Source organism: Salmo salar, chromosome 13, assembly GCF_965601325.2.
Source record: "Salmo salar chromosome 13, fSalSal1, whole genome shotgun sequence".
Lineage (NCBI taxonomy): Eukaryota > Metazoa > Chordata > Actinopteri > Salmoniformes > Salmonidae > Salmo > Salmo salar.
Window position 1 is genome coordinate 102,059,677 of NC_138303.1, and position 25,325 is coordinate 102,085,001.

At 48.0% G+C, this 25,325-nt stretch overlaps 1 protein-coding gene across 2 annotated transcripts in view; it reads left to right on the plus strand.

The window, feature by feature from the left end:
* Window positions 1-25,325, plus strand: part of itga1 (integrin, alpha 1) — a 94,913-nt gene that overhangs the window by 38,740 nt on the left and 30,848 nt on the right. For both annotated transcript variants that reach the window (XM_014138709.3, XM_014138710.3), the window contains exons 3-8: window positions 13,840-13,952; window positions 15,720-15,808; window positions 18,214-18,328; window positions 19,953-20,080; window positions 24,573-24,721; window positions 25,136-25,286. In XM_014138709.3, the coding sequence (XP_013994184.3) occupies window positions 13,840-13,952; window positions 15,720-15,808; window positions 18,214-18,328; window positions 19,953-20,080; window positions 24,573-24,721; window positions 25,136-25,286 (745 nt within the window). The remainder of the gene's footprint in view (window positions 1-13,839; window positions 13,953-15,719; window positions 15,809-18,213; window positions 18,329-19,952; window positions 20,081-24,572; window positions 24,722-25,135; window positions 25,287-25,325) is intronic.

A 25,325-nucleotide genomic window follows, 5' to 3' on the forward strand; every position in this document is an offset into this window, starting at 1 on the left:
AGGACAATGTGCTAGGACAGCTAGGACAGTGTGCTTGGTCATTGTGCTAGGACAGTGTGCTAGGACAGCTAGTACAGTGTGCTAGGACAGTGTGCTAGGAAAGTGTGCTAGGTCAGTGTGCTAGGACACTATGGTAGGTCAGTGTGCTAGGTCAGTGTGCTAGGACAGCCTGCTAGGTCAGCCTGCTAGGACAATGTGCTAGGTCAGTGTGCTAGATCAGTGTGGTATGACAGCTAGGTCAGTGAGCTAGGTCAGTGTGCTAGGTCAGCTAGGACAGTGTGCTAGGTCAGTGTGCAAGGACAGCTAGGACAGTGTGCTAGGTCAGTGTACTAGGTCAGTGTGCTAGGACAGCTAGGTCAGTGTGCTAGGTCAGCTAGGTCAGTGTGCTAGGTCAGTGTGCTAGGTTGGTGTGCTAGGTCAGTGAGCTAGGTCAGTGTGCTAGGACAGTGTGCTAGGACATCTAGGACAGTGTGCTAGGTCAGTGTACTAGGTCAGTGTTCTAGGATAGCTAGGTCAGTGTGCTAGGTCAGTGTCCTAGGTCAGTGTGCTAGGACAGCTTGGTCAGTGGGTTAGGACAGTGTGCTAGGTCAGTGTGCTAGGACAGCTAGGTCAGTGTGCTAGGTCAGCTAGGACAGTGTGCTAGGACAGCTAGGACAGTGTGCTAGGTCAGTGTACTAGGTCAGTGTGCTAGGTCAGTGTGCTAGGACAGCTAGGACAGTGTGTTAGGTCAGTGTGCTAGGTCAGTGTGCTAGGACAGTGTGCTAGGACAGCTAGGTCAGTGTGCAAGGACAGTGTGCTAGGTCAGTGTGCTAGGTCAGTGAGCTAGGACAGTGTGCTAGGACAGTGTGCTAGGACAGCTAGGTCAGTGTGCAAGGTCAGTGTGCTAGGTCAGTGTGCTAGGTCAGTGTGCTAGGTCAGTGAGCTAGGACAGTGTGCTAGGTCAGTGTGCTAGGACTGCTAGGACAATGTGCTAGGACAGCTAGGACAGTGTGCTTGGTCATTGTGCTAGGACAGTGTGCTAGGACAGCTAGGACAGTGTGCTAGGACAGTGTGCTAGGACAGTGTGCTAGGAAAGTGTGCTAGGTCAGTGTGCTAGGACACTATGGTAGGTCAGTGTGCTAGGTCAGTGTGCTAGGACAGCCTGCTAGGTCAGCCTGCTAGGACAATGTGCTAGGTCAGTGTGCTAGGTCAGTGTGGTATGACAGCTAGGTCAGTGAGCTAGGTCAGTGAGCTAGGTCAGAGTGCTAAGACAGTGTTCTAGGTCAGTGTTCTAGGTCAGTGTTCTAGGTCAGTGTGCTAGGTCAGCTAGGTCAGTGTGCAAGGACAGCTAGGACAGTGTGCTAGGTTAGTGTACTAGGTCAGTGTGCTAGGACAGCTAGGTCAGTGTGCTAGGTCAGCTAGGACAGTCAGCTAGTTCAGTGAGCTAGGTCAGTGAGCTAGGTCAGTGTTCTAGGTCAGTGTACTAGGTCAGTGTGCTAGGTCAGCTAGGACAGTGTGCTAGGTCAGTGTGCTAGGACAGCCTGCTAGGTCAGCCTGCTAGGTCAGTGTGCTAGGACAGTGTGCTAGATCAGTGTGGTATGACAGCTAGTTCAGTGAGCTAGGTCAGTGAGCTAGGTCAGAGTGCTAGGACAGTGTTCTAGGTCAGTGTACTAGGTCAGTGTGCTAGGTCAGCTAGGACAGTGTGCTAGGTCAGTGTGGTATGACAGCTAGTTCAGTGAGCTAGGTCAGTGAGCTAGGTCAGAGTGCTAGGACAGTGTTCTAGGTCAGTGTACTAGGTCAGTGTGCTAGGTCAGCTAGGACAGTGTGCTAGGTCAGTGTGCAAGGACAGCTAGGACAGTGTGCTAGGTCAGTGTACTAGGTCAGTGTGCTAGGACAGCTAGGTCAGTGTGCTAGGTCAGCTAGGACAGTGTGCTAGGTCAGTGTGCTAGGTCAGTGTGCTAGGTCAGTGTGCTAGGACAGTGTGCTAGGACAGTGTGCTAGGACATCTAGGACAGTGTGCTAGGTCAGTGTACTAGGTCAGTGTGCTAGGTCAGCTAGGACAGTGTGCTAGGTCAGTGTGCAAGGACAGCTAGGACAGTGTGCTAGGTCAGTGTACTAGGTCAGTGTGCTAGGACAGCTAGGTCAGTGTGCTAGGTCAGCTAGGACAGTGTGCTAGGTCAGTGTGCTAGGTCAGTGAGCTAGGTCAGTGTGCTAGGACAGTGTGCTAGGACATCTAGGACAGTGTGCTAGGTCAGTGTACTAGGTCAGTGTTCTAGGATAGCTAGGTCAGTGTGCTAGGTCAGTGTGCTAGGTCAGAGTGCTAGGACAGCTTGGTCAGTGTGCTAGTACAGTGTGCTAGGTCAGTGGGTTAGGACAGTGTGCTAGGTCAGTGTGCTAGGACAGCTAGGTCAGTGTGCTAGGTCAGCTAGGACAGTGTGCTAGGACAGCTAGGACAGTGTGCTAGGTCAGTGTACTAGGTCAGTGTGCTAGGTCAGTGTGCTAGGACAGCTAGGACAGTGTGTTAGGTGAGTGTGCTAGGTCAGTGTGCTAGGACAGTGTGCTAGGACAGCTAGGTCAGTGTGCAAGGACAGTGTGCTAGGTCAGTGTGCTAGGTCAGTGAGCTAGGACAGTGTGCTAGGACAGTGTGCTAGGACAGCTAGGTCAGTGTGCAAGGACAGTGTGCTAGGTCAGTGTGCTAGGTGAGTGAGCTAGGACAGTGTGCTAGGACAGTGTGCTAGGTCAGTGTGCTAGGACAGCTAGGACAATGTGCTAGGACAGCTAGGACAGTGTGCTTGGTCATTGTGCTAGGACAGTGTGCTAGGACAACTAGTACAGTGTGCTAGGACAGTGTGCTAGGACAGTGTGCTAGGAAAGTGTGCTAGGTCAGTGTGCTAGGACACTATGGTAGGTCAGTGTGCTAGGTCAGTGTGCTAGGACAGCCTGCTAGGTCAGCCTGCTAGGACAATGTGCTAGGTCAGTGTGCTAGGTCAGTGTGGTATGACAGCTAGGTCAGTGAGCTAGGTCAGTGAGCTAGGTCAGAGTGCTAAGACAGTGTTCTAGGTCAGTGTTCTAGGTCAGTGTTCTAGGTCAGTGTGCTAGGTCAGCTAGGTCAGTGTGCAAGGACAGCTAGGACAGTGTGCTAGGTCAGTGTACTAGGTCAGTGTGCTAGGACAGCTAGGTCAGTGTGCTAGGTCAGCTAGGACAGTCAGCTAGTTCAGTGAGCTAGGTCAGTGAGCTAGGTCAGTGTTCTAGGTCAGTGTACTAGGTCAGTGTGCTAGGTCAGCTAGGACAGTGTGCTAGGTCAGTGTGCTAGGTCAGCCTGCTAGGTCAGCCTGCTAGGTCAGTGTGCTAGGACAGTGTGCTAGATCAGTGTGGTATGACAGCTAGTTCAGTGAGCTAGGTCAGTGAGCTAGGTCAGAGTGCTAGGACAGTGTTCTAGGTCAGTGTACTAGGTCAGTGTGCTAGGTCAGCTAGGACAGTGTGCTAGGTCAGTGTGGTATGACAGCTAGTTCAGTGAGCTAGGTCAGTGAGCTAGGTCAGAGTGCTAGGACAGTGTTCTAGGTCAGTGTACTAGGTCAGTGTGCTAGGTCAGCTAGGACAGTGTGCTAGGTCAGTGTGCAAGGACAGCTAGGACAGTGTGCTAGGTCAGTGTACTAGGTCAGTGTGCTAGGACAGCTAGGTCAGTGTGCTAGGTCAGCTAGGACAGTGTGCTAGGTCAGTGTGCTAGGTCAGTGTGCTAGGTCAGTGAGCTAGGTCAGTGAGCTAGGTCAGTGAGCTAGGACAGTGTGCTAGGACATCTAGGACAGTGTGCTAGGTCAGTGTACTAGGTCAGTGTTCTAGGATAGCTAGGTCAGTGTGCTAGGTCAGTGTGCTAGGACAGCTTGGTCAGTGTGCTAGTACAGTGTGCTAGGTCAGTGTGCTAGGTCAGTGTGCTAGGACAGTGTGCTAGGACATCTAGGACAGTGTGCTAGGTCAGTGTACTAGGTCAGTGTTCTAGGATAGCTAGGTCAGTGTGCTAGGTCAGTGTGCTAGGTCAGTGTGCTAGGACAGCTTGGTCAGTGTGCTAGTACAGTGTGCTAGGTCAGTGGGTTAGGACAGTGTGCTAGGTCAGTGTGCTAGGACAGCTAGGTCAGTGTGCTAGGTCAGCTAGGACAGTGTGCTAGGACAGCTAGGACAGTGTGCTAGGTCAGTGTACTAGGTCAGTGTTCTAGGATAGCTAGGTCAGTGTGCTAGGTCAGTGTGCTAGGTCAGCTAGGTCAGTGTGCTAGGTCAGCTAGGACAGTGTGCTAGGTCAGTGTGCTAGGACAGCTAGGACAGTGTGCTAGGTCAGTGTATTAGGTCAGTGTTCTAGGATAGCTAGGTCAGTGTGCTAGGTCAGTGTGCTAGGTCAGTGTGCAAGGACAGCTAGGACAGTGTGCTAGGTCAGTGTACTAGGTCAGTGTGCTAGGACAGCTAGGTCAGTGTGCTAGGTCAGCTAGGACAGTGTGCTAGGTCAGTGTGCTAGGTCAGTGTGCTAGGTCAGTGTGCTAGGTCAGTGTGCTAGGTCAGTGAGCTAGGTCAGTGTGCTAGGTCAGTGTGCTAGGACAGCTAGAACAATGTGCTAGGACAGCTAGGACAGTGTGTTTGGTCATTGTGCTAGGACAGTGTGCTAGGACAGCTAGTACAGTGTGCTAGGACAGTGTGCTAGGACAGTGTGCTAGGTCAGCCTGCTAGGACAATGTGCTTGGTCAGTGTGCTAGGTCAGTGTGCTAGGACACTATGGTAGGTCAGTGTGCTAGGTCAGTGTGCTAGGACAGCCTGCTAGGTCAGCCTGCTAGGACAATGTGCTTGGTCAGTGTGCTAGGTCAGTGTGCTAGGACACTATGGTAGGTCAGTGTGCTAAGTGTGTGCTAGGACTGTGTGCTAGGTCAGTGTGCTAGGACAGCTTGGTCAGTGTGCTAGTACAGTGTGCTAGGTCAGTGGGTTAGTACAGTGTGCTAGGTCAGTGTGCTAGGACAGCTAGGTCAGTGTGCTAGGTCAGCTAGGACAGTGTGCTAGGTCAGTGTGCTAGGACAGCTAGGACAGTGTGCTAGGTCAGTGTACTAGGTCAGTGTTCTAGGATAGCTAGGTCAGTGTGCTAGGTCAGTGTGCTAGGTCAGCTAGGTCAGTGTGCTAGGTCAGCTAGGACAGTGTGCTAGGTCAGTGTGCTAGGACAGCTAGGACAGGGTGCTAGGTCAGTGTACTAGGTCAGTGTTCTAGGATAGCTAGGTCCGTGTGCTAGGTCAGCTAGGACAGTGTTCTAGGTCAGTGTGCTAGGACAGCTAGGACAGTGTGCTAGGTCAGTGTGCTAGGACAGCTAGGACAGTGTGCTGGGACAGTGTGCTAGGACAGTGTGCTAGGTCAGTGTGCTAGGACACTATGGTAGGTCAGTGTGCTAGGTCAGTGTGCTAGGACAGTGTGCTAGGTCAGTGTGCTAGGACAGCTAGGTCAGTGTGCTAGGTCAGCTAGGACAGTGTGCTAGGACAGCTAGGACAGTGTGCTAGGTCAGTGTACTAGGTCAGTGTTCTAGGATAGCTAGGTCAGTGTGCTAGGTCAGTGTGCTAGGTCAGCTAGGACAGTGTGCTAGGTCAGTGTGCTAGGACAGCTAGGACAGTGTGCTAGGTCAGTGTATTAGGTCAGTGTTCTAGGATAGCTAGGTCAGTGTGCTAGGTCAGTGTGCTAGGTCAGTGTGCAAGGACAGCTAGGACAGTGTGCTAGGTCAGTGTACTAGGTCAGTGTGCTAGGACAGCTAGGTCAGTGTGCTAGGTCAGCTAGGACAGTGTGCTGGGTCAGTGTGCTAGGTCAGTGTGTTAGGTCAGTGTGTTAGGTCAGTGTGCTAGGTCAGTGTGCTAGGTCAGTGTGCTAGGTCAGTGTGCTAGGTCAGTGAGCTAGGTCAGTGTGCTAGGTCAGTGTGCTAGGACAGCTAGAACAATGTGCTAGGACAGCTAGGACAGTGTGCTTGGTCATTGTGCTAGGACAGTGTGCTAGGACAGCTAGTACAGTGTGCTAGGACAGTGTGCTAGGACAGTGTGCTAGGTCAGCCTGCTAGGACAATGTGCTTGGTCAGTGTGCTAGGTCAGTGTGCTAGGACACTATGGTAGGTCAGTGTGCTAGGTCAGTGTGCTAGGACAGCCTGCTAGGTCAGCCTGCTAGGACAATGTGCTTGGTCAGTGTGCTAGGTGTGTGCTAGGACTGTGTGCTAGGTCAGTGTGCTAGGACAGCTTGGTCAGTGTGCTAGTACAGTGTGCTAGGTCAGTGGGTTAGTACAGTGTGCTAGGTCAGTGTGCTAGGACAGCTAGGTCAGTGTGCTAGGTCAGCTAGGACAGTGTGCTAGGTCAGTGTGCTAGGACAGCTAGGACAGTGTGCTAGGTCAGTGTACTAGGTCAGTGTTCTAGGATAGCTAGGTCAGTGTGCTAGGTCAGTGTGCTAGGTCAGCTAGGTCAGTGTGCTAGGTCAGCTAGGACAGTGTGCTAGGTCAGTGTGCTAGGACAGCTAGGACAGTGTGCTAGGTCAGTGTGCTAGGACAGCTAGGACAGTGTGCTAGGTCAGTGTACTAGGTCAGTGTTCTAGGATAGCTAGGTCAGTGTGCTAGGTCAGTGTGCTAGGTCAGCTAGGTCAGTGTGCTAGGTCAGCTAGGACAGTGTGCTAGGTCAGTGTGCTAGGACAGCTAGGACAGGGTGCTAGGACAGCTAGGACAGTGTGCTAGGTCAGTGTGCTAGGACAGCTAGGACAGTGTGCTAGGTCAGTGTACTAGGTCAGTGTTCTAGGATAGCTAGGTCAGTGTGCTAGGTCAGTGTGCTAGGTCAGCTAGGTCAGTGTGCTAGGTCAGCTAGGACAGTGTGCTAGGTCAGTGTGCTAGGACAGCTAGGACAGTGTGCTAGGTCAGTGTGCTAGGACAGCTAGGACAGTGTGCTAGGTCAGTGTACTAGGTCAGTGTTCTAGGATAGCTAGGTCAGTGTGCTAGGTCAGTGTGCTAGGTCAGCTAGGTCAGTGTGCTAGGTCAGCTAGGACAGTGTGCTAGGTCAGTGTGCTAGGACAGCTAGGACAGGGTGCTAGGTCAGTGTACTAGGTCAGTGTTCTAGGATAGCTAGGTCCGTGTGCTAGGTCAGCTAGGACAGTGTTCTAGGTCAGTGTGCTAGGACAGCTAGGACAGTGTGCTAGGTCAGTGTGCTAGGACAGCTAGGACAGTGTGCTGGGACAGTGTGCTAGGACAGTGTGCTAGGTCAGTGTGCTAGGACACTATGGTAGGTCAGTGTGCTAGGTCAGTGTGCTAGGACTGTGTGCTAGGACTGTGTGCTAGGTCAGTGTGCTAGGACAGCTTGGTCAGTGGGCTAGTACAGTGTGCTAGGTCAGTGGGTTAGGACAGTGTGCTAGGTCAGTGGGCTAGGACAGTGTGCTAGGTCAGTGTGTTAGGTCAGTGTGTTAGGTCAGTGTTCTAGGACAGCTAGGTCAGTGTGCTAGGTCAGCTAGGACAGTGTGCTAGGTCAGTGTGCTAGGACAGCTAGGGCAGTGTGCTAGGTCAGTGTACTAGGTCAGTGTTCTAGGATAGCTAGGTCAGTGTGCTAGGACAGCTAGGTCAGTGTGCTAGGTCAGTGTGCTAGGACAGCTAGGACAGTGTGCTAGGACAGTGTGCTAGGTCAGTGTGCTAGGACAGCTAGGACAGTATGCTGGGACAGTGTGCTAGGTCAATGTGCTAGGTCCATGTGCTAGGTCAGCTAATACAGTGTGCTATTTCAGTGTGCTAGGACAGTGTGCTAGGTCAGTATGTTAGGACAGCTAGGACAGTGTGCTAGCTCAGTGTGCTAGGTCATTGTGTTAGGTCAGTGTTCTAGGACAGCTAGGTCAGTGTGCTAGGTCAGCTAGGACAGTGTGCTAGGTCAGTGTGCTAGGACAGCTAGGGCAGTGTGCTAGGTCAGTGTACTAGGTCAGTGTTCTAGGATAGCTAGGTCAGTGTGCTAGGACAGCTAGGTCAGTGTGCTAGGTCAGTGTGCTAGGACAGCTAGGACAGTGTGCTAGGACAGTGTGCTAGGTCAGTGTGCTAGGACAGCTAGGACACTATGGTAGGTCAGTGTGCTAGGTCAGTGTGCTAGGACAGCCTGCTAGGTCAGCCTGCTAGGACAATGTGCTAGGTCAGTGTGCTAGGACAGTGTGCTAGGACTGTGTGCTAGGTCAGTGTGCTAGGACAACTTGGTCAGTGTGTTAGTACAGTGTGCTAGGTCAGTGGGTTAGGACAGTGTGCTAGGTCAGTGGGTTAGGACAATGTGCTAGGTCAGTGTGCTAGGACAGTGTGCTATGACTGTGTGCTAGGTCAGTGTGCTAGGACAGCTTATCAGGGTGCTAGTACAGTGTGCTAGGTCAGTGGGTTAGGACAGGGTGCTATGTCAGTGGGTTAGGACAATGTGCTAGGTCAGTGTGCTAGGACAGTGTGCTAGGACTGTGTGCTAGGTCAGTGTTCTAGGACAGCTTGGTCGATGTGCTAGTACAGTGTGCTAGGTCAGTGGGTTAGGACAGTGTGCTAGGTCAGTGGGCTAGGACAGTGTGCTAGGTCAGTATGTTAGGACAGCTAGGACAGTGTGCTAGCTCAGTGTGCTAGGTCATTGTGCTAGGACAGCTAGGAGAGTGTGTTAGGTCAGTGTGCTAGGACAGCTAGGGCAGTGTGCTAGGTCAGTGTACTAGGTCAGTGTTCTAGGATAGCTAGGTCAGTGTGCTAGGACAGCTAGGTCAGTGTGATAGGTCAGTCTGCTAGGACAGTGTGCTAGGACAGTGTGCTAGGTCAGTGTGCTAGGACATCTAGGACAGTATGCTGGGACAGTGTGCTAGGTGAGTGTGCTAGGTCCATGTGCTAGTTCAGCTAATACAGTGTGCTAGGTCAGTGTGCTAGGACAGTGTGCTAGGTCAGTATGTTAGGACAGCTAGGACAGTGTGCTAGCTCAGTGTGCTAGGTCATTATGCTAGGACAGCTAGGAGAGTGTGTTAGGTGAGTGTGTTAGGTGAGTGTGCTAGGTCAGTGTGCTAGGACAGTGTGCTATGTCAGCGTGCTAGGACAGCTAGGTCAGTGTGCTAGGACAGCTATGTCAGTGTGCTAGGTCAGTGTTCTAGGACAGGTAGGTCAGTGTGCTAGGTCAGTGTGCTAGGACAGTGTGCTAGGACTGTGTGCTTGGTCAGTGTCCTCGGTCAGTGTGCTAGGACAGCTAGGACAGTGTGTTACGTGAGTGTGCTAGGTCAGTGTGCAAGGTCAGTCTGCAAGGACAGTGTGCTATGTCAGCATGCTAGGACAGCTAGGTCAGTGAGCTAGGTCAGTGTGCTAGGACAGCTAGGACAGTGTGCTAGGTAAGTGTGCTAGGACAGGTAGGTCAGTGTGTTAGGTCAGTGTGCTAGGACAGTGTGCTAGGACTGTGTGCTTGGTCAGTGTACTCGGTCAGTGTGCTAGGACAGCTAGGACAGTGTGCTAGGTCAGTGTGCTAGAACAGCTAGGTCAGTGTGCTAGGTCAGTGTGCTAGGTCAGCTAGGACAGTGTGCTAGGTCAGTGTGCTAGGACAGTGTGCTATGTCAGCTAGGACAGTCTGCTAGGTCAGTGTGCTAGTTCAGTGTGCTAGGACAGCTAGGACAGTGTGCTAGGTCAGTGTGCTAGGACAGTGTGCTAGGTCAGTGTGCTAGGTCATTGTGGTTGGACAGTGTGCTAGGACAGTGTGCTAGGACAGTGTGCCAGGACAGTGTGCTTGGACAGCTAGGTCAGTGTGCTAGAACAGCTAGGACAGTGTGCTAGGTCAGTGTGCTAGGACTGTGTGCTAGGACTGTGTGCTAGGTCAGTGTGCTAGGTCAGTGTGCTAGGTCAGTGTGCTTGGTCAGTGTGCTTGGTCAGTGTGCTAGGTCAGTGTGCTAGGACAGCTAGGACTGTCTGCTAGGTCAGTGTGCTAGGACAGTGTGCTTGGTCAGTGTGCTAGGTCAGTGTGCTAGGACAGCTAGGACTGTCTGCTAGGTCAGTGTGCTAGGACAGTGTGCTAGGTCAGTGTGCTAGGACAGCTTGGACAGTGTGCTAGGTCAGTGTGCTAGGTCAGTGTGCTAGTGCAGTGTGCTTGTTCAGTGTGCTTGTTCAGTGTGCTAGGTCAGTTTGCTAGGTCAGTGTGCTAGGACAGCTAGGACTGTCTGCTAGGTCAGTGTGCTAGGACAGTGTGCTTGGTCAGTGTGCTAGGTCAGTTTGCTAGGACAGCTAGGACTGTCTGCTAGGTCAGTGTGCTAGGACAGTGTGCTAGGACAGTGTGCTAGGTCAGTGTGCTAGGACAGCTAGGTCAGTGTGCTAGGTCAGTGTGCTAGGTCAGTGTTCTAGGACAGTGTGCTAGGTCAGTGTGCTAGGTCAGTGTGCTAGGTCAGTGTGCTAGTACAGTGTGCTAGGTCAGTGTGCTAGGTCAGTGTGTTAGGTCAGTGTGCTATGTCAGTGTGCCAGGACAGTGTGCTAGGTCAGTGTGCTAGGACAGTGTGCTAGGTCAGTTAGCTAGGACTTTTTGCTAGGTCAGTGTGCTAGGACAGCTAGGACAGTGTGCTAGGTAAGTGTGCTAGGACAGGTAGGTCAGTGTGCTAGGTCAGTGTGCTAGGACAGTGTGCTAGGACTGTGTGCTTGGTCAGTGTACTCGGTCAGTGTGCTAGGACAGTTAGGACAGTGTGCTAGGTCAGTGTGCTAGAACAGCTAGGTCAGTGTGCTAGGTCAGTGTGCTAGGTCAGCTAGGACAGTGTGCTAGGTCAGTGTGCTAGGTCAGTGTGCTAGTTCAGTGTGCTTGGTCAGTGTACTCGGTCAGTGTGCTAGGACAGCTAGGACAGTGTGCTAGGTCAGTGTGCTAGAACAGCTAGGTCAGTGTGCTAGGTCAGTGTGCTAGGTCAGCTAGGACAGTGTGCTAGGTCAGTGTGCTAGGTCAGTGTGCTAGGACTGTGTGCTTGGTCAGTGTACTCGGTCAGTGTGCTAGGACAGCTAGGACAGTGTGCTAGGTCAGTGTGCTAGAACAGCTAGGTCAGTGTGCTAGGTCAGTGTGCTAGGTCAGCTAGGACAGTGTGCTAGGTCAGTGTGCTAGGTCAGTGTGCTAGTTCAGTGTGCTAGGACAGCTAGGACAGTGTGCTAGGTCAGTGTGCTAGGTCAGTGTGCTAGGTCAGTGTGCTAGGTCAGTGTGCTAGGACAGTGTGCTAGGACAGTGTGCTAGGACAGTGTGCCAGGACAGTGTGCTTGGACAGCTAGGTCAGTGTGCTAGAACAGCTAGGACAGTGTGCTAGGTCAGTGTGCTAGGACAGTGTGCTAGGACTGTGTGCTAGGTCAGTGTGCTAGGTCAGTGTGCTAGTACAGTGTGCTAGGTCAGTTTGCTAGGTCAGTGTGCTAGGACAGCTAGGACTGTCTGCTAGGTCAGTGTGCTAGGACAGTGTGCTTTGTCAGTGTGCTAGGTCAGTTTGCTAGGACAGCTAGGACTGTCTGCTAGGTCAATGTGCTAGGACAGTGTGCTAGGTCAGTGTGCTAGGACAGCTAGGTCAGTGTGCTAGGTCAGTGTGCTAGTACAGTGTGCTAGTACAGTGTGCTAGTACAGTGGGCTAGGTCAGTGGGCTAGGTCAGTGGGCTAGGACAGTGTGTTAGGTCAGTGTGCTAGGTCAGTGTGCTAGGACAGTTAGGTCAGTGTGCCAGGACAGTGTGCTAGGTCAGTGTGCTAGGACAGTGTGCTAGGTCAGTTAGCTAGGACTTTTTGCTAGGACAGTGTGCTTGGTCAGTGTTTTAGGTCAGTGTGTTAGGACAGTTAGATCAGTGTGCTAGGTCATTGTGCTAGGTCAGTGTGCTAGGACAGTGTGCTTGGACAGAGTGCTTGGACAGAGTGCTTGGACAGAGTGCTAGGACAGTGTGCTAGGACAGTTTGCTAGGACAGCTTGGTCAGTGTGCTAGTACAGTGTGCTAGGTCAGTGGGTTAGGACAGTGGGCTAGGACTGTGTGCTAGGACTGTGTGCTAGGTCAGTGTGCTAGGTCAGTGTGTTAGGACAGTTAGATCAGTGTGCTAGGTCATTGTGCTAGGTCAGTGTGCTAGGACAGTGTGCTAGGACAGCTAGGTCAGTGTGCCAGGACAATGTGCTAGGTCAGTGTGCTAGGACAGTTAGCTAGGACTGCTAGGACAATGTGCTAGGTCATTTTGCCAGGTCAGTGTGCTAGGACAGTGTGCTAGGACTGTGTGCTAGGACAGCTAGGTCAGTGTGCCAGGACAGTGTGCTAGGTCAGTGTGCTAGGACAGTGTGCTTGGTCAGTTAGCTAGGACTGCTAGGACTGTGTGCTAGGACTGTGTGCTAGGTCAGTGTGATAGGTCAGTGTGCTAGGACAATGTGCTAGGTCAGTGTGCTAGGTCAGTGTGCTAGGACAGCTAGGACAGTGTGCTAGGTCAGTTAGCTAGGACTGCTAGGACAGTGTGCTAGGTCAGTTAGCTAGGACTGCTAGGACAGTGTGCTAGGTCTTTTTGCCAGGTCAGTGTGCTAGGACTGTGTGCTAGGACTGTGTGCTAGGACTGTGTGCTAGGACAGCTAGGTCAGTGTGCTAGGTCAGTGTGCTAGGACAGTGTGCTAGGTCTGTGTGCTAGGACTGTGTGCTAGGACAGCTAGGTCAGTGTGCCAGGACAGTGTGCTAGGTCAGTGGGTTAGGACAGTGTGCTAGGTCAGTGGGCTAGGACTGTGTGCTAGGACTGTGTGCTAGGTCAGTGTGCTAGGTCAGTGTGTTAGGACAGTTAGATCAGTGTGCTAGGTCGTTGTGCTAGGTCGTTGTGCTAGGTCGTTGTGCTAGGTCGTTGTGCTAGGACAGTGTGCTAGGACAGCTAGGTCAGTGTGCCAGGACAATGTGCTAGGTCAGTGTGCTAGGTCAGTGTGCTAGGTCAGTGTGCTAGGTCAGTGTGCTAGGACAGCTAGGTCAGTGTGCCAGGACAATGTGCTAGGTCAGTGTGCTAGGACAGTTAGCTAGGACTGCTAGGACAATGTGCTAGGTCATTTTGCCAGGTCAGTGTGCTAGGACTGTGTGCTAGGACTGTGTGCTAGGACAGCTAGGTCAGTGTGCTCGGACAGTGTGCTAGGTCTGTGTGCTAGGACTGTGTGCTAGGACAGCTAGGTCAGTGTGCCAGGACAGTGTGCTAGGTCAGTGTGCTAGGTCAGTGTGCCAGGACAGTGTGCTAGGTCAGTGTGCTAGGACAGTGTGCTAGGTCTGTGTGCTAGGACAGCTAGGTCAGAGTGCCAGGACAGTGTGCTAGGTCAGTGAGGGTCAGGCACAGATGTCTATACAGTATCTAACTGTAGCTGTGAGTTCTGAGATGATTACATTTTTCTCTCTCTCAGATGTGTGTGTGTGTGTGTGTGTGTGTGTGTGTGTGTGTGTGTGTGTGTGTGTGTGTGTGTGTGTGTGTGTGTGTGTGTGTGTGTGTGTGTGTGTGTGTGTGTTCCCACCGCTGGCTCCCGTGATCAGGGGCCATTAGGAGGCTGGAATGTTAATTAGCGGACTGTTTACATGCTAGCAGATAACTAGCATAGTTTAGAATCGTATCCGACTCAGAAGATTTCTGAGAGAGAACGAAGCCCAGCTGGAGTTTGTTATTGCACTCAGCTAACAAGCTGTATTGTAATGTAGAGTGTAAACAAAGTAATGATGTTCAAATGTATACTTTCCACTGCACTTTTTTAGATACGTTTTCTTATAACGTGTTTTGTTAGTGAGAAAACCAAAAATTCAACCCCTGGTCTTGAGGTGATCTCCAGTTGTTGCTTATAATGACACCAAATTCTGTCAAATTTATGGTGGCTGGGGTATGGAATAGTCTGCTAACCTCTCTCCTCTGTCTCTCTTTAAAGGGTGCTGATTGGTTCTCCACTGGCCGGCCAGCCAGCCAAACGGACTGGAGATGTTTACAAATGCCCTGTGGGTCAAGGACCAAACCCTACATGTATCAAACTGGAGCTGCCTGGTGAGAACCTGTGTGTGTGTGTGTGTGTGTGTGTGTGTGTGTGTGTGTGTGTGTGTGTGTGTGTGTGTGTGTGTGTGTGTGTGTGTGTGTGTGTGTGTGTGTGTGTGTGTGTGTGTGTGTGTGTGTGTGTGTGTGTGTGTGTGTGTGTGTGTGTGTGTGTGGTGTGCCTGCGTGTGTGTGTTTTAACTATCCTTGTGAGGTCAAGTATAGTAAAACAAGGAAAACTTGGACAACTGGGGGCATTACGCCGGTCCCCACAAGGAAAGAGGCTATTTTAGACTTATGGGTTAGGTTTAGGGTTACAACTAGGGTTAGGGTTACAATTTAAGTTTGGGGTTAGGTTAAGGGTTAGGGTTGGTCCCCACAAGAATACTTACACAAACGTGTGTGTGTTTTCATTTGTGTATGTGCGCACATGTGTGTGTCATTGATACTGCGTTATTGATCCTCCAGTTGTTAGCACTAGCTGATTTAAGGCATAGCCTCTAATATTGTATGGTGCGCTGGTCTGGTCTGGGCCTCCCTGCCTCCCTCCCTGGCAGTGTGCTGGACAGGACGTGAAGCACAGCAGCACGACAGCAGAACAGGAAGACACTACATAAACAGGATTTTAATGTCTCATCTCATCCACTCATAACTGTATTATCATTAACTAACCAGATAACCAATATGACTCCACTCCACTGCTTCATGCTTCAGCTTCTGGCCTTCTAATGACGCTGACTCAATACTGAACAAGGTTTGGGTCAATTCCATTTCAGTAAAGTAAATTAAGGAAGGAAACTCCATTGACTGAAATTAAATGGATTTGACCCCAACCCTGATAGTGACTCACTTCCAGCAGGCAAGGTTTATTATTCACTTTATTGAACATTTATTTAACTAGGAAAGTCACTTAAGAACAAATTCTTATTTTACAATGACGGCCTACCCCGGTCAAATCCGCCCCTACCCCGTACGACGCTGGGCCAATTGTGCGCCGCCCCATGGGTTGAGCTTAGTTAGGATTACTAAATAAATGTAATGGAATTTAATCAATTACATTTCGGGTACATAATATAATTTTAAATATATTTAACATTAACATTATCTGTTGTTTTGGTATCTGTAGAAAATGCATTGTTTATGTATAACCTGCTAAAGGTAGTAAGAGATAAGGATATCTGTCCTCCACATGACAATCTGGTCATATACAGCGTCAGTCTTACAATGGCTGTATTGTCCTATAGCTTGATGGCCGCTTTGTTCTGCAGCCACTGGATGTGATGTGAATTATGTGAATATGAGAATACCTACAGAGAGAGAGTACATAATGAGAATAGCCTACATGATTACTGATGAGATGACTTGAAAAAACGCTGCTAGACAGAGATCACATGTAATTATACATAGAGGATTTACCATTTAGCAGACACGTTCACCCTAACAGGCGTACAACAGTGAGAGCATGCATACATTTGAGTATTTGTGACCCCAGCTGGAATCAAAACCCACAACCCTGGCATAGCTAGAGTCATGCTCTTACCAGACTACAGTATTTATGCTGGAAAACTAAATATGAAGACTGTAGAGATAGATCAGAGCTCAAGTAATGAACGATCCTATAAATAACTACATGTCAATAGTGCACATTGTTAAAAGTGAAGTCCGGAGGGGTTCAAGAGGGGCTTGAGGGGTGGTCTGGCTGTCTTTCTATGGGAAAATGATACAGGAATTTGAGCAGCTGTTTTTTCTTTCTTTCACTGACTTTATTCCATATTTTCCCAGAAAACACAACAATTCCTAACTTACATGAAGTCAAGGAAAACATGACCATGGGAACGACGCTGGTTACCAACCCTCAAGGAGGCTTTCTGGTAAGAGAACACGTGACAATGTAGATGTCAGCCCTGGACTGCAAGAGCCAGTGGACTGTACAGTTGTTACTGTATGTAGAGCTGACATATATATTACACACACTGTACGGTTGTTACTATATGTAGAGCTGACATATACAGGTAAAGTCGGAAGTTTACATACACCTTAGCCAAATACATTTAAACTAATTTCCTGACATTGAATCCTAGTAAAAATTCCCTGTTTTAGGTAATTTAGGGTCACCACTTTATTTTAAGAACGTGAAATGTCAGAATAATAGTAGAGAGAATGATTTATTTCAACTTTTATTTCTTTCATCACATTCCCAGTGGGTCAGACGTTTACATACACTCAATTAGTATTTGGTAGCATTGCCTTTAAATTGTTTAACTTGGGTCAAACGTATCGGGTAGCCTTCCACAAGCCTTCCACAATAAGTCGTGTGAATTTTGACCCATTCCTCCTGACAGAGCTGGTGTAACTGGGTCAGGTTTGTAGGCCTCCTTGCAGGCACATGCTTTTTCAGTTCTGCCCACACATTTTCTATAGGATTGAGGTCGAGTCTTTGTGATGGCCACTCCAAGACCTTGATTTTGTTGTCCTTAAGCCATTTTGCCACAACTTTGGAAGTATGCTTGGGGCCATTGTCCATTTGCAACCAAGCTTTAACTTCCTGACTGATGTCTTGAGATGTTGCTTCAATATATCCACATAATTTTCCTTTCTCGGGATGCCATCTATTTTGTGAAGTGCACCAGTCCCTCCTGCAGCAAAGCACCCCCACAACATGATGCTGCCACCCCTGTACTTCACAGTTGGGATGGCTTGCAAGCATCCCCCTTTTTCCTCCAAACATAACGATGGTCATTATGGCCAAACAGTTCTATTTTTGTTTCATCAGACCAGAGGACATTTCTCCATAAGTACTATCTTTGTCCCCATGTGCAGTTGCAAACCGTAGTCTGGCTTTTAATGGCGATTTTGGAGCAGTAGCTTCTTCCTTGCTGAGCGGCCTTGCTGGTTGTGTCGATATAGGACTCGTTTTACTGTGGATATAGATACTTTTGTACCCATTTCCTCCAGTATCTTTACAAGGTCCTTTGCTGTTGTTCTGGGATTGATTTGCACTTTTACGTTCATCTCTAGGAGACAGAACGCGTCTCCTTCCTGAGCGGTATGCCGGCTGCGTGGTCCATTGGTGTTTATACTTTCGTACTATTGTTTGTACAGATGAACGATATCTTCAGGCGTTTGGAAATTGCTCCCAAGGATGAACCAGACTTGTGGAGGTCTACAATTTATTTTCTGAGGTCTTGGCTGATTTCTTTTGATTTCCCCATGATGTCAAGCAAAGAGGCACTGAGTTTGAAGGTAGGCCTTGAAATACATCCACAGGTACACCTCCAATTGCTTCAAATGATGTCAATTAGCCTATCAGAAGCGTCTAAAGCCATGACATCATTTTCTGGAATTTTCCAAGCTGTTTAAAAGCACAGTCAACTTAGTGTATGTAAACTTCTGATCCACTTGAATTGTCATACAGTGAATTATAAGTGAAATAATCTGTCTGTAAACTATTGTTGTAAACATTACTTGTGTCATGCACAAAGTAGATGTCCTAACCGACTTGCCAAAACTACAGTTTGTTAACAAGAAATTTGTGGAGTGTAAACTTCCGACTTCAACTGTGTATCACACACACTGTACGGTTGTTACTGTATGTAGAGCTGACATACAGTATACTGTAAACAAAACAGATTAATCAATACTGGTTTGAGTCGTAAACTCCTAAATCCCTCATATGTAGAGTTGGGGAGTAAACTGTAGGAAAACACTAAGGACAAAATCTGGAAGAGTTATCGTATTTAAAGTAATTACATTTTCCAAATATTGTTTGCAATTGCAGACCCCCATCTCTCTCTCTCTCTCTCTGTCTCTCTCTCTCTCTCTCTCTCTCTCTCTCTCTCTCTCTCTCTCTCTCTCTAAATGAATGGGTCTAAGTATTTATAATGATGACATTATAAGAGATTAATTACAAGGCCCAGGTCTGACCAGAACTTTCCCCTCTGCCTTTTTACTGGGCTTATACCTCACTGCTCATATAAGGACTGTTGAATTGAGAGTCTTAACCAATCAGATCATGTACTTCAAAGAGACAGTTACTTTGAGTCCAAATGAAACACCTTAACCCGGTGTGTGTGTGTTTGTGTGCATGAGTGCGTGTGTAGCAGTCACAGTCTCATGATGAACTAGCCCTGCCTGTGACTTCAAAATCAGTGCCACTCTCGGCCCAGAGGACATTTCCTATTGGGCTAAGAGTTAAGGTTTTTCCTGTGGCAAACCCTGTTTCAGATCTCGCCGTGACAAGTGTGTGTGTGCGCACGTGTGTGCTCTTGTCTTCCAGGCCTGTGGTCCACAGTACGGCTACATGTGTGGTCAGCAGACGTACATCTCTGGGGTCTGTACCAACGTCAGCTCAACCTTCCAGGTGCTCAACTCCATCGCCCCGGCTGTGCAAGGTACAAGTTCACCCTATAACTCTAGCTCGACGACAGTACCCCTCACACTCCTCCCTTTACACACAGAAACAACTACACTGTTAAGTTTAGGCATCCATTCCAATTGGTTAAGTTAATGGTTAAGGTTTGGGATTGGGTTAGGGTTATTAAACACATGACCCTCGGAGCCAGAGTTCGCGGCTTACGCCCATCCGCCATCCTGATCCACAGCACCCTAGCAAAACCCAAGCCTACTTGTTGGTAATTACATCGCGCTCAACGCTGCCCCTAGTGGCGGGTTTTGAAGCCATTTCCCAATGTCCTTAGGACATGGATGGACGTCTAATATCGAAGTCAATCTTGAGCAACCTTGCTGCTACACCCCCATTCCTCTCAACATCCCTCCACCCCAAGACACAGAACACAGAACACATTTTAATGTTGTTGTCATGTTGTGTTGCTACCATGCTGTGTTGTCATGTTTTGCTGTTATGTTGTTGTCTTAGGTCTCTCTTTATGTAGTGTTGTGTCTCGTTGTGATGTGTGTTTTGTTCTATATTTATATTGTATTTATTTTATTTATTTTTTTAATCCCAGGCCACCATCCTCGCAGGAGGCCTTTTTCCTTTTGGTAGGCCGTCATTGTAAATAAGAATTAGTTTTTAACTGACTTGCCTAATTAAATAAAGGTTCAATAAAAAAATATAAATAAAACACAGACCAGAGAAACACTATCCCTCAAACCTCTACTTACCATCTCTCTCCACCCCGCCCTAACACTCTCCATTCCTCTCTGAGCATCTCTCCATTCCCACACCTCAGAGCCACGTGGCCAGAGAGAGACATCACTTGTGTACATAAGAACATTCCGCTTAGCGTAAACTACTGTCCAGTCTCTCAACTCTCCCATGCATGCCCAAGTTAGGACCGAGTTTAGTGAGTTGTCATCTCTGTCTTCTCTCCACACTGAGGGATCAGTGAGTGAAGGTAAACAGTACAGTGAACTCCACAGCTCCTCACCACTCTGTAGTTTTAGGCACAGTATTGGACATGAATTCTAAGTGGGTTCTAATGTAGCCTGTGAATGTGTTTCAATATCCATACCAGCATACCACTTAAAAGGCATGTCCATTACATTACTTTAAAAATATATATTTTTACAGGTCTCAGAGGGACTAGATGGGAGGGCTGTGTTGTAGCATTCTCCCTCTCTCCACCTCTCTCCACCTCTCTCCTCCTCTCTCCTCCTCTCTCCACCTCTCTCCTCCTCTCTCCACCTCTCTCCTCCTCTCTCCTCCTCTCTCCACCTCTCTCCTCCTCTCTCCACCTCTCTCCTCCTCTCTCCTCCTCTCTCCTCCTCTCTCCACCTCTCTCCACCTCTCTCCTCCTCTCTCCACCTCTCTCCTCCTCTCTCCACCTCTCTCCTCCTCCCTCCACCTCTCTTCACAGCACAAACCAACTATTTAATGCATTTATTGTCAAAACTGTTGTCAATTGTCAACTATAGTTTAAACAATAATGTACAAAACACACATGTAATCTTCTTTAACTGACTTCTACATTGTATGTGATATGTGATACTGTATACTGGTTGTGTTACACCAATAATAACCACCCCATTATTTGAACCCCTCTTGTGTTGCAGAGTGTGCCAAAGAGCTTGACATTGTCATGGTTCTTGATGGCTCCAACAGTATCTGGCCCTGGACCAGCATCATTGAATTCCTGGTCAAGTTTCTGAAGAATATCGAAATTGGAGCTAAACTGTCCCAGGTGATTTCTCTTTTCAGCACACAAAAAAAACATGGGTAACACCTTAGATGAAGATCCACTTTGTCCCTGTAGAAGAACCATTTATGGTTCCAGACAGGTAGAACCTTTTCATCAAAGATCCCTTTAAGAACCCAGTATCAACTACTCTGGCCCATGAATGAGAGAGGGATAGAAGGTTAGGATAGAGGAATAAAGTAAAGAATAGAGGAATAGAAGGTTGGGATAGAGGGTATAATATAGAATAGAGGGATAGAAGGTTAGGATAGAGGATAGAGGATAGAATAGAGAACAGAGGGATAGAAGGTTAGGATAGAGGATACAATGGAGAATAGAGGAAAAGAATGTTGGGATAGAGGATAGAGGAGAGAATAGAGGAATAGAAGGTTGGGATAGAGGATAGAGGAGAGAATAGAGGAATAGAAGGTTGGGATAGAGGATAGAATGGACAATGGAGGAATAGAAGGTTGGGATAGAGGATAGAATGGACAATGGAGGAATAGAAGGTTGGGATAGAGGATAGAATGGACAATGGAGGAATAGAAGGTTGGGATAGAGAATAGAATGGAGAATAGAGGAATAGAAGGTTGGTATAGAGAATAGAATGGAGAATAGAGGAATAAAAGGTTGGGATAGAGGATAGAATGGAGAATAGAGGAATAGAAGGTTGGGATAGAGGATAGAATGGAGAATAGAGGAATAGAAGGTTGGGATAGAGGATAGAATGGAGAATAGAGAATAGAGAATAGAGGGATAGAAGGTTGGGATAGAGGATAGAATAGAGGGATAGAAGGTTGGGATAGAGGATAGAATGGAGAATAGAGGAATAGAAGGTTGGGATAGAGGATAGAGGAAGGAAATAGAGAGGATATAAAGAAACAACCAGCTCATTAACCTTCATTAAACTGGGTCATCATATTTTACTAATAAACTGGGTCGCCACAGTCTACTGATAAACTGGGTCGTCACATTCTACTGATAAACTGGGTCGTCACAGTCTACTGATAAACTGGGTCGTCACAGTCTACTGATAAACTGGGTCGTCACGTTCTACTGATAAACTGGGTCGTCACAGTCTACTGATAAACTGGGTCGTCACAGTCTACTGATAAACTGGGTCGTCACAGTCTACTGATAAACTGGGTCGTCACATTCTACTGATAAACTGGGTCGTCACAGTCTACTGATAAACTGGGTCGTCACAGTCTACTGATAAACTGGGTCGTCACATTCTACTGATAAACTGGGTCGTCACATTCTACTGATAAACTGGGTCGTCACATTCTACTGATAAACTGGGTCATCACATTCTACTGATAAACTGGGTCGTCACAGTCTACTGATAAACTGGGTCGTCACATTCTACTGATAAACTGGGTCGTCACGTTCTACTGATAAACTGGGTCGTCACAGTCTACTGATAAACTGGGTCGTCACATTCTACTGATAAACTGGGTCGTCACGTTCTACTGATAAACTGGGTCGTCACAGTCTACTGATAAACTGGGTCGTCACATTCTACTGATAAACTGGGTCGTCACGTTCTACTGATAAACTGGGTCGTCAGAGTCTACTGATAAACTGGGTCGTCACATTCTACTGATAAACTGGGTCGTCAGAGTCTAGTGATAAACTGGGTCATCACGTTCTACTGATAAACTGGGTCGTCACAGTCTACTGATAAACTGGGTCGTCACGTTCTACTGATAAACTGGGTCGTCACAGTCTACTGATAAACTGGGTCGTCACATTCTACTGATAAACTGGGTCGTCACGTTCTACTGATAAACTGGGTCGTCACAGTCTACTGATAAACTGGGTCGTCACATTCTACTGATAAACTGGGTCGTCACGTTCTACTGATAAACTGGGTCGTCAGAGTCTACTGATAAACTGGGTCGTCACATTCTACTGATAAACTGGGTCGTCAGAGTCTACTGATAAACTGGGTCGTCACGTTCTACTGATAAACTGGGTCGTCACAGTCTACTGATAAACTGGGTCGTCACGTTCTACTGATAAACTGGGTCGTCACAGTCTACTGATAAACTGGGTCGTCACATTCTACTGATAAACTGGGTCGTCACAGTCTACTGATAAACTGGGTCGTCACAGTCTACTGATAAACTGGGTCGTCACATTCTACTGATAAACTGGGTCGTCACAGTCTACTGATAAACTGGGTCGTCACAGTCTACTGATAAACAGGGTCGTCAGAGTCTACTGATAAACTGGGTCGTCACATTCTACTGATAAACTGGGTCGTCACAGTCTACTGATAAACTGGGTCGTCACATTCTACTGATAAACTGGGTCGTCACGTTCTACTGATAAACTGGGTCGTCACAGTCTACTGATAAACTGGGTCGTCACATTCTACTGATAAACTGGGTCGTCACGTTCTACTGATAAACTGGGTCGTCAGAGTCTACTGATAAACTGGGTCGTCACATTCTACTGATAAACTGGGTCGTCAGAGTCTACTGATAAACTGGGTCGTCACGTTCTACTGATAAACTGGGTCGTCACAGTCTACTGATAAACTGGGTCGTCACGTTCTACTGATAAACTGGGTCGTCACAGTCTACTGATAAACTGGGTCGTCACGTTCTACTGATAAACTGGGTCGTCACAGTCTACTGATAAACTGGGTCGTCACGTTCTACTGATAAACTGGGTCGTCACAGTCTACTGATAAACTGGGTCGTCACAGTCTACTGATAAACTGGGTCGTCACATTCTACTGATAAACTGGGTCGTCACAGTCTACTGATAAACTGGGTCGTCACAGTCTACTGATAAACTGGGTCGTCACGTTCTACTGATGAAGTGGGTCGTCACATTCTACTGATAAACTGGGTCGTCACAGTCTACTGATAAACTGGGTCGTCACAGTCTACTGATAAACTGGGTCATCACAGTCTACTGATAAACTGGGTCGTCACATTCTACTGATAAACTGGGTCGTCACAGTCTACTGATAAACTGGGTCGTCACAGTCTACTGATAAACTGGGTCGTCACAGTCTACTGATAAACTGGGTCGTCACATTCTACTGATAAACTGGGTCGTCACATTCTACTGATAAACTGGGTCGTCACGTTCTACTGATAAACTGGGTCGTCACGTTCTACTGATAAACTGGGTCATCACAGTCTACTGATAAACTGGGTCGTCACGTTCTACTGATAAACTGGGTCGTCACAGTCTACTGATAAACTGGGTCGTCACGTTCTACTGATAAACTGGGTCGTCACATTCTACTGATAAACTGGGTCGTCACAGTCTACTGATAAACTGGGTCGTCACAGTCTACTGATAAACTGGGTCGTCACGTTCTACTGATAAACTGGGTCGTCACGTTCTACTGATAAACTGGGTCGTCACAGTCTACTGATAAACTGGGTCGTCACATTCTACTGATAAACTGGGTCGTCACAGTCTACTGATAAACTGGGTCGTCACATTCTACTGATGCAATTCACTATCTTCTCATTATTTAACAGCATAATATGTCACCGTCTTGCTTTCTATGATTATTGTGATCGTCTATTCATTACAGTCATTGTTCATTAGTCTCACAATAACCACTGTTAAATCATCATCCATACTGTTATTAGTTTAATGTCCAAGGGCATTATGTCGAGATTCTTCTTCAGAATACCCCGGACCCTGGAGAGGAGCTGGTTCACGGTGGTTTAGTTTAATGGTGAAATAACCATTTTCCTCTGTGTGGCGCTGGAAAATATTGTCCTATGAAGTTCTCCCTTTGTAGATCACATATTCCATAGCTGGATAAGTATCCTCCCTGCTTTATAAAGAGAATGACATCACATTAGAATCACCAGACCAAACCACATATCCTCTCTTACCAGACTGTCTCGGAGCATTGGAGTGTGTCACAGGAAGGGACAGCTAGAAAAGAGGGAATTGGAGAGAGTGAGATGTGGGTAAAGGAGGTTGAAGGGAAGAGAGTGAGATGAGGGTAAAGGAGGCTGAATTGGAGAGAGTGAGATGTGGGTAAAGGAGGTTGAAGGGAAGAGAGTGAGATGAGGGTAAAGGAGGTTGAATTGGAGAGAGTGAAATGAGGGTAAAGGAGGTTGAAGGGAAGAGAGTGAGATGAGGGTAAAGGAGGTTGAATTGGAGAGAGTGAAATGAGGGTAAAGGAGGATGAAGGGAGGAAAGTGAGATGAGGGTAAAGGAGGTTGAAGGGAAGAGAGTGAGATGAGGGTAAAGGAGGTTGAATTGGAGAGAGTGAAATGAGGGTAAAGGAGGTTGAATTGGAGAGAGTGAGATGAGGGTAAAGGAGGTTGAATTGGAGAGAGTGAGATGAGGGTAAAGGAGGATGAAGGGAGGAAAGTGAGATGAGGGTAAAGGAGGTTGAATTGGAGAGAGTGAGATGAGGGTAAAGGAGGTTGAAGGGAAGAGAGTGAGTAAGATGAGATGAGTATTTGAGTGAGTGTCCGCCTGCCTGAATATAAGATTTCTGTTCCAGGTGGGCATTGTGTCGTATGGAGAGGAAGTCACTCACAATGTCAACCTCAGCCAGTTTGATACCACTCAATCCCTCCTGGCCAAAGTGGCGAAACTTCCCCAGCAAACAGGTTTCAAGACTATGACCGCCCTGGGAATTGACACCGCAAGGTACAGTACAACAGTAAACCAGGGGTGTCTGGTCCAGTTTAGTCCTGCTCAATTTACTACAATTCGACTTAATTGAATTGAGTTCAGTTGAGTTGAATGTTCCAATCAGTTAATTAAGCATGTCTATTTCTTGTACTGTGTGTGAAGTGAGTGAAAATTAATGAAGTATTTTCAAGGTGTTGCTCTCTCTTAATGTCTAGAATTAATGGGTGTTTGCGTCATAGAGATAGAATTAAATAAAATAGTCTAATGCCTAATGGTTTGTGTGTCCTGAACGCGGAAACACACTCTTTCCGTTGTTGTACTAGATCTGATGTAAAATGCTATTTTCCACATCTCATGATCACGGGGATGTCACTACTTATGCCATGACCTTTGACATTTGACCTCTGATTGACCCTGTTGTCCCTTCAGGAAAGAGGCCTTCACTGTGGAGCGAGGGGCACGGCCGGGGGTCAAGAAGGTCATGATAATTGTGACGGACGGAGAGTCACATGACTTTTTTAACCTCGACGAGGTCATCAAAGAATGTGAGGAGGACGATATCGAGAGGTTCGGTATCGCTGTGAGTATGAGGTCATCTCAAAAGTGTAAGGCCATAGTA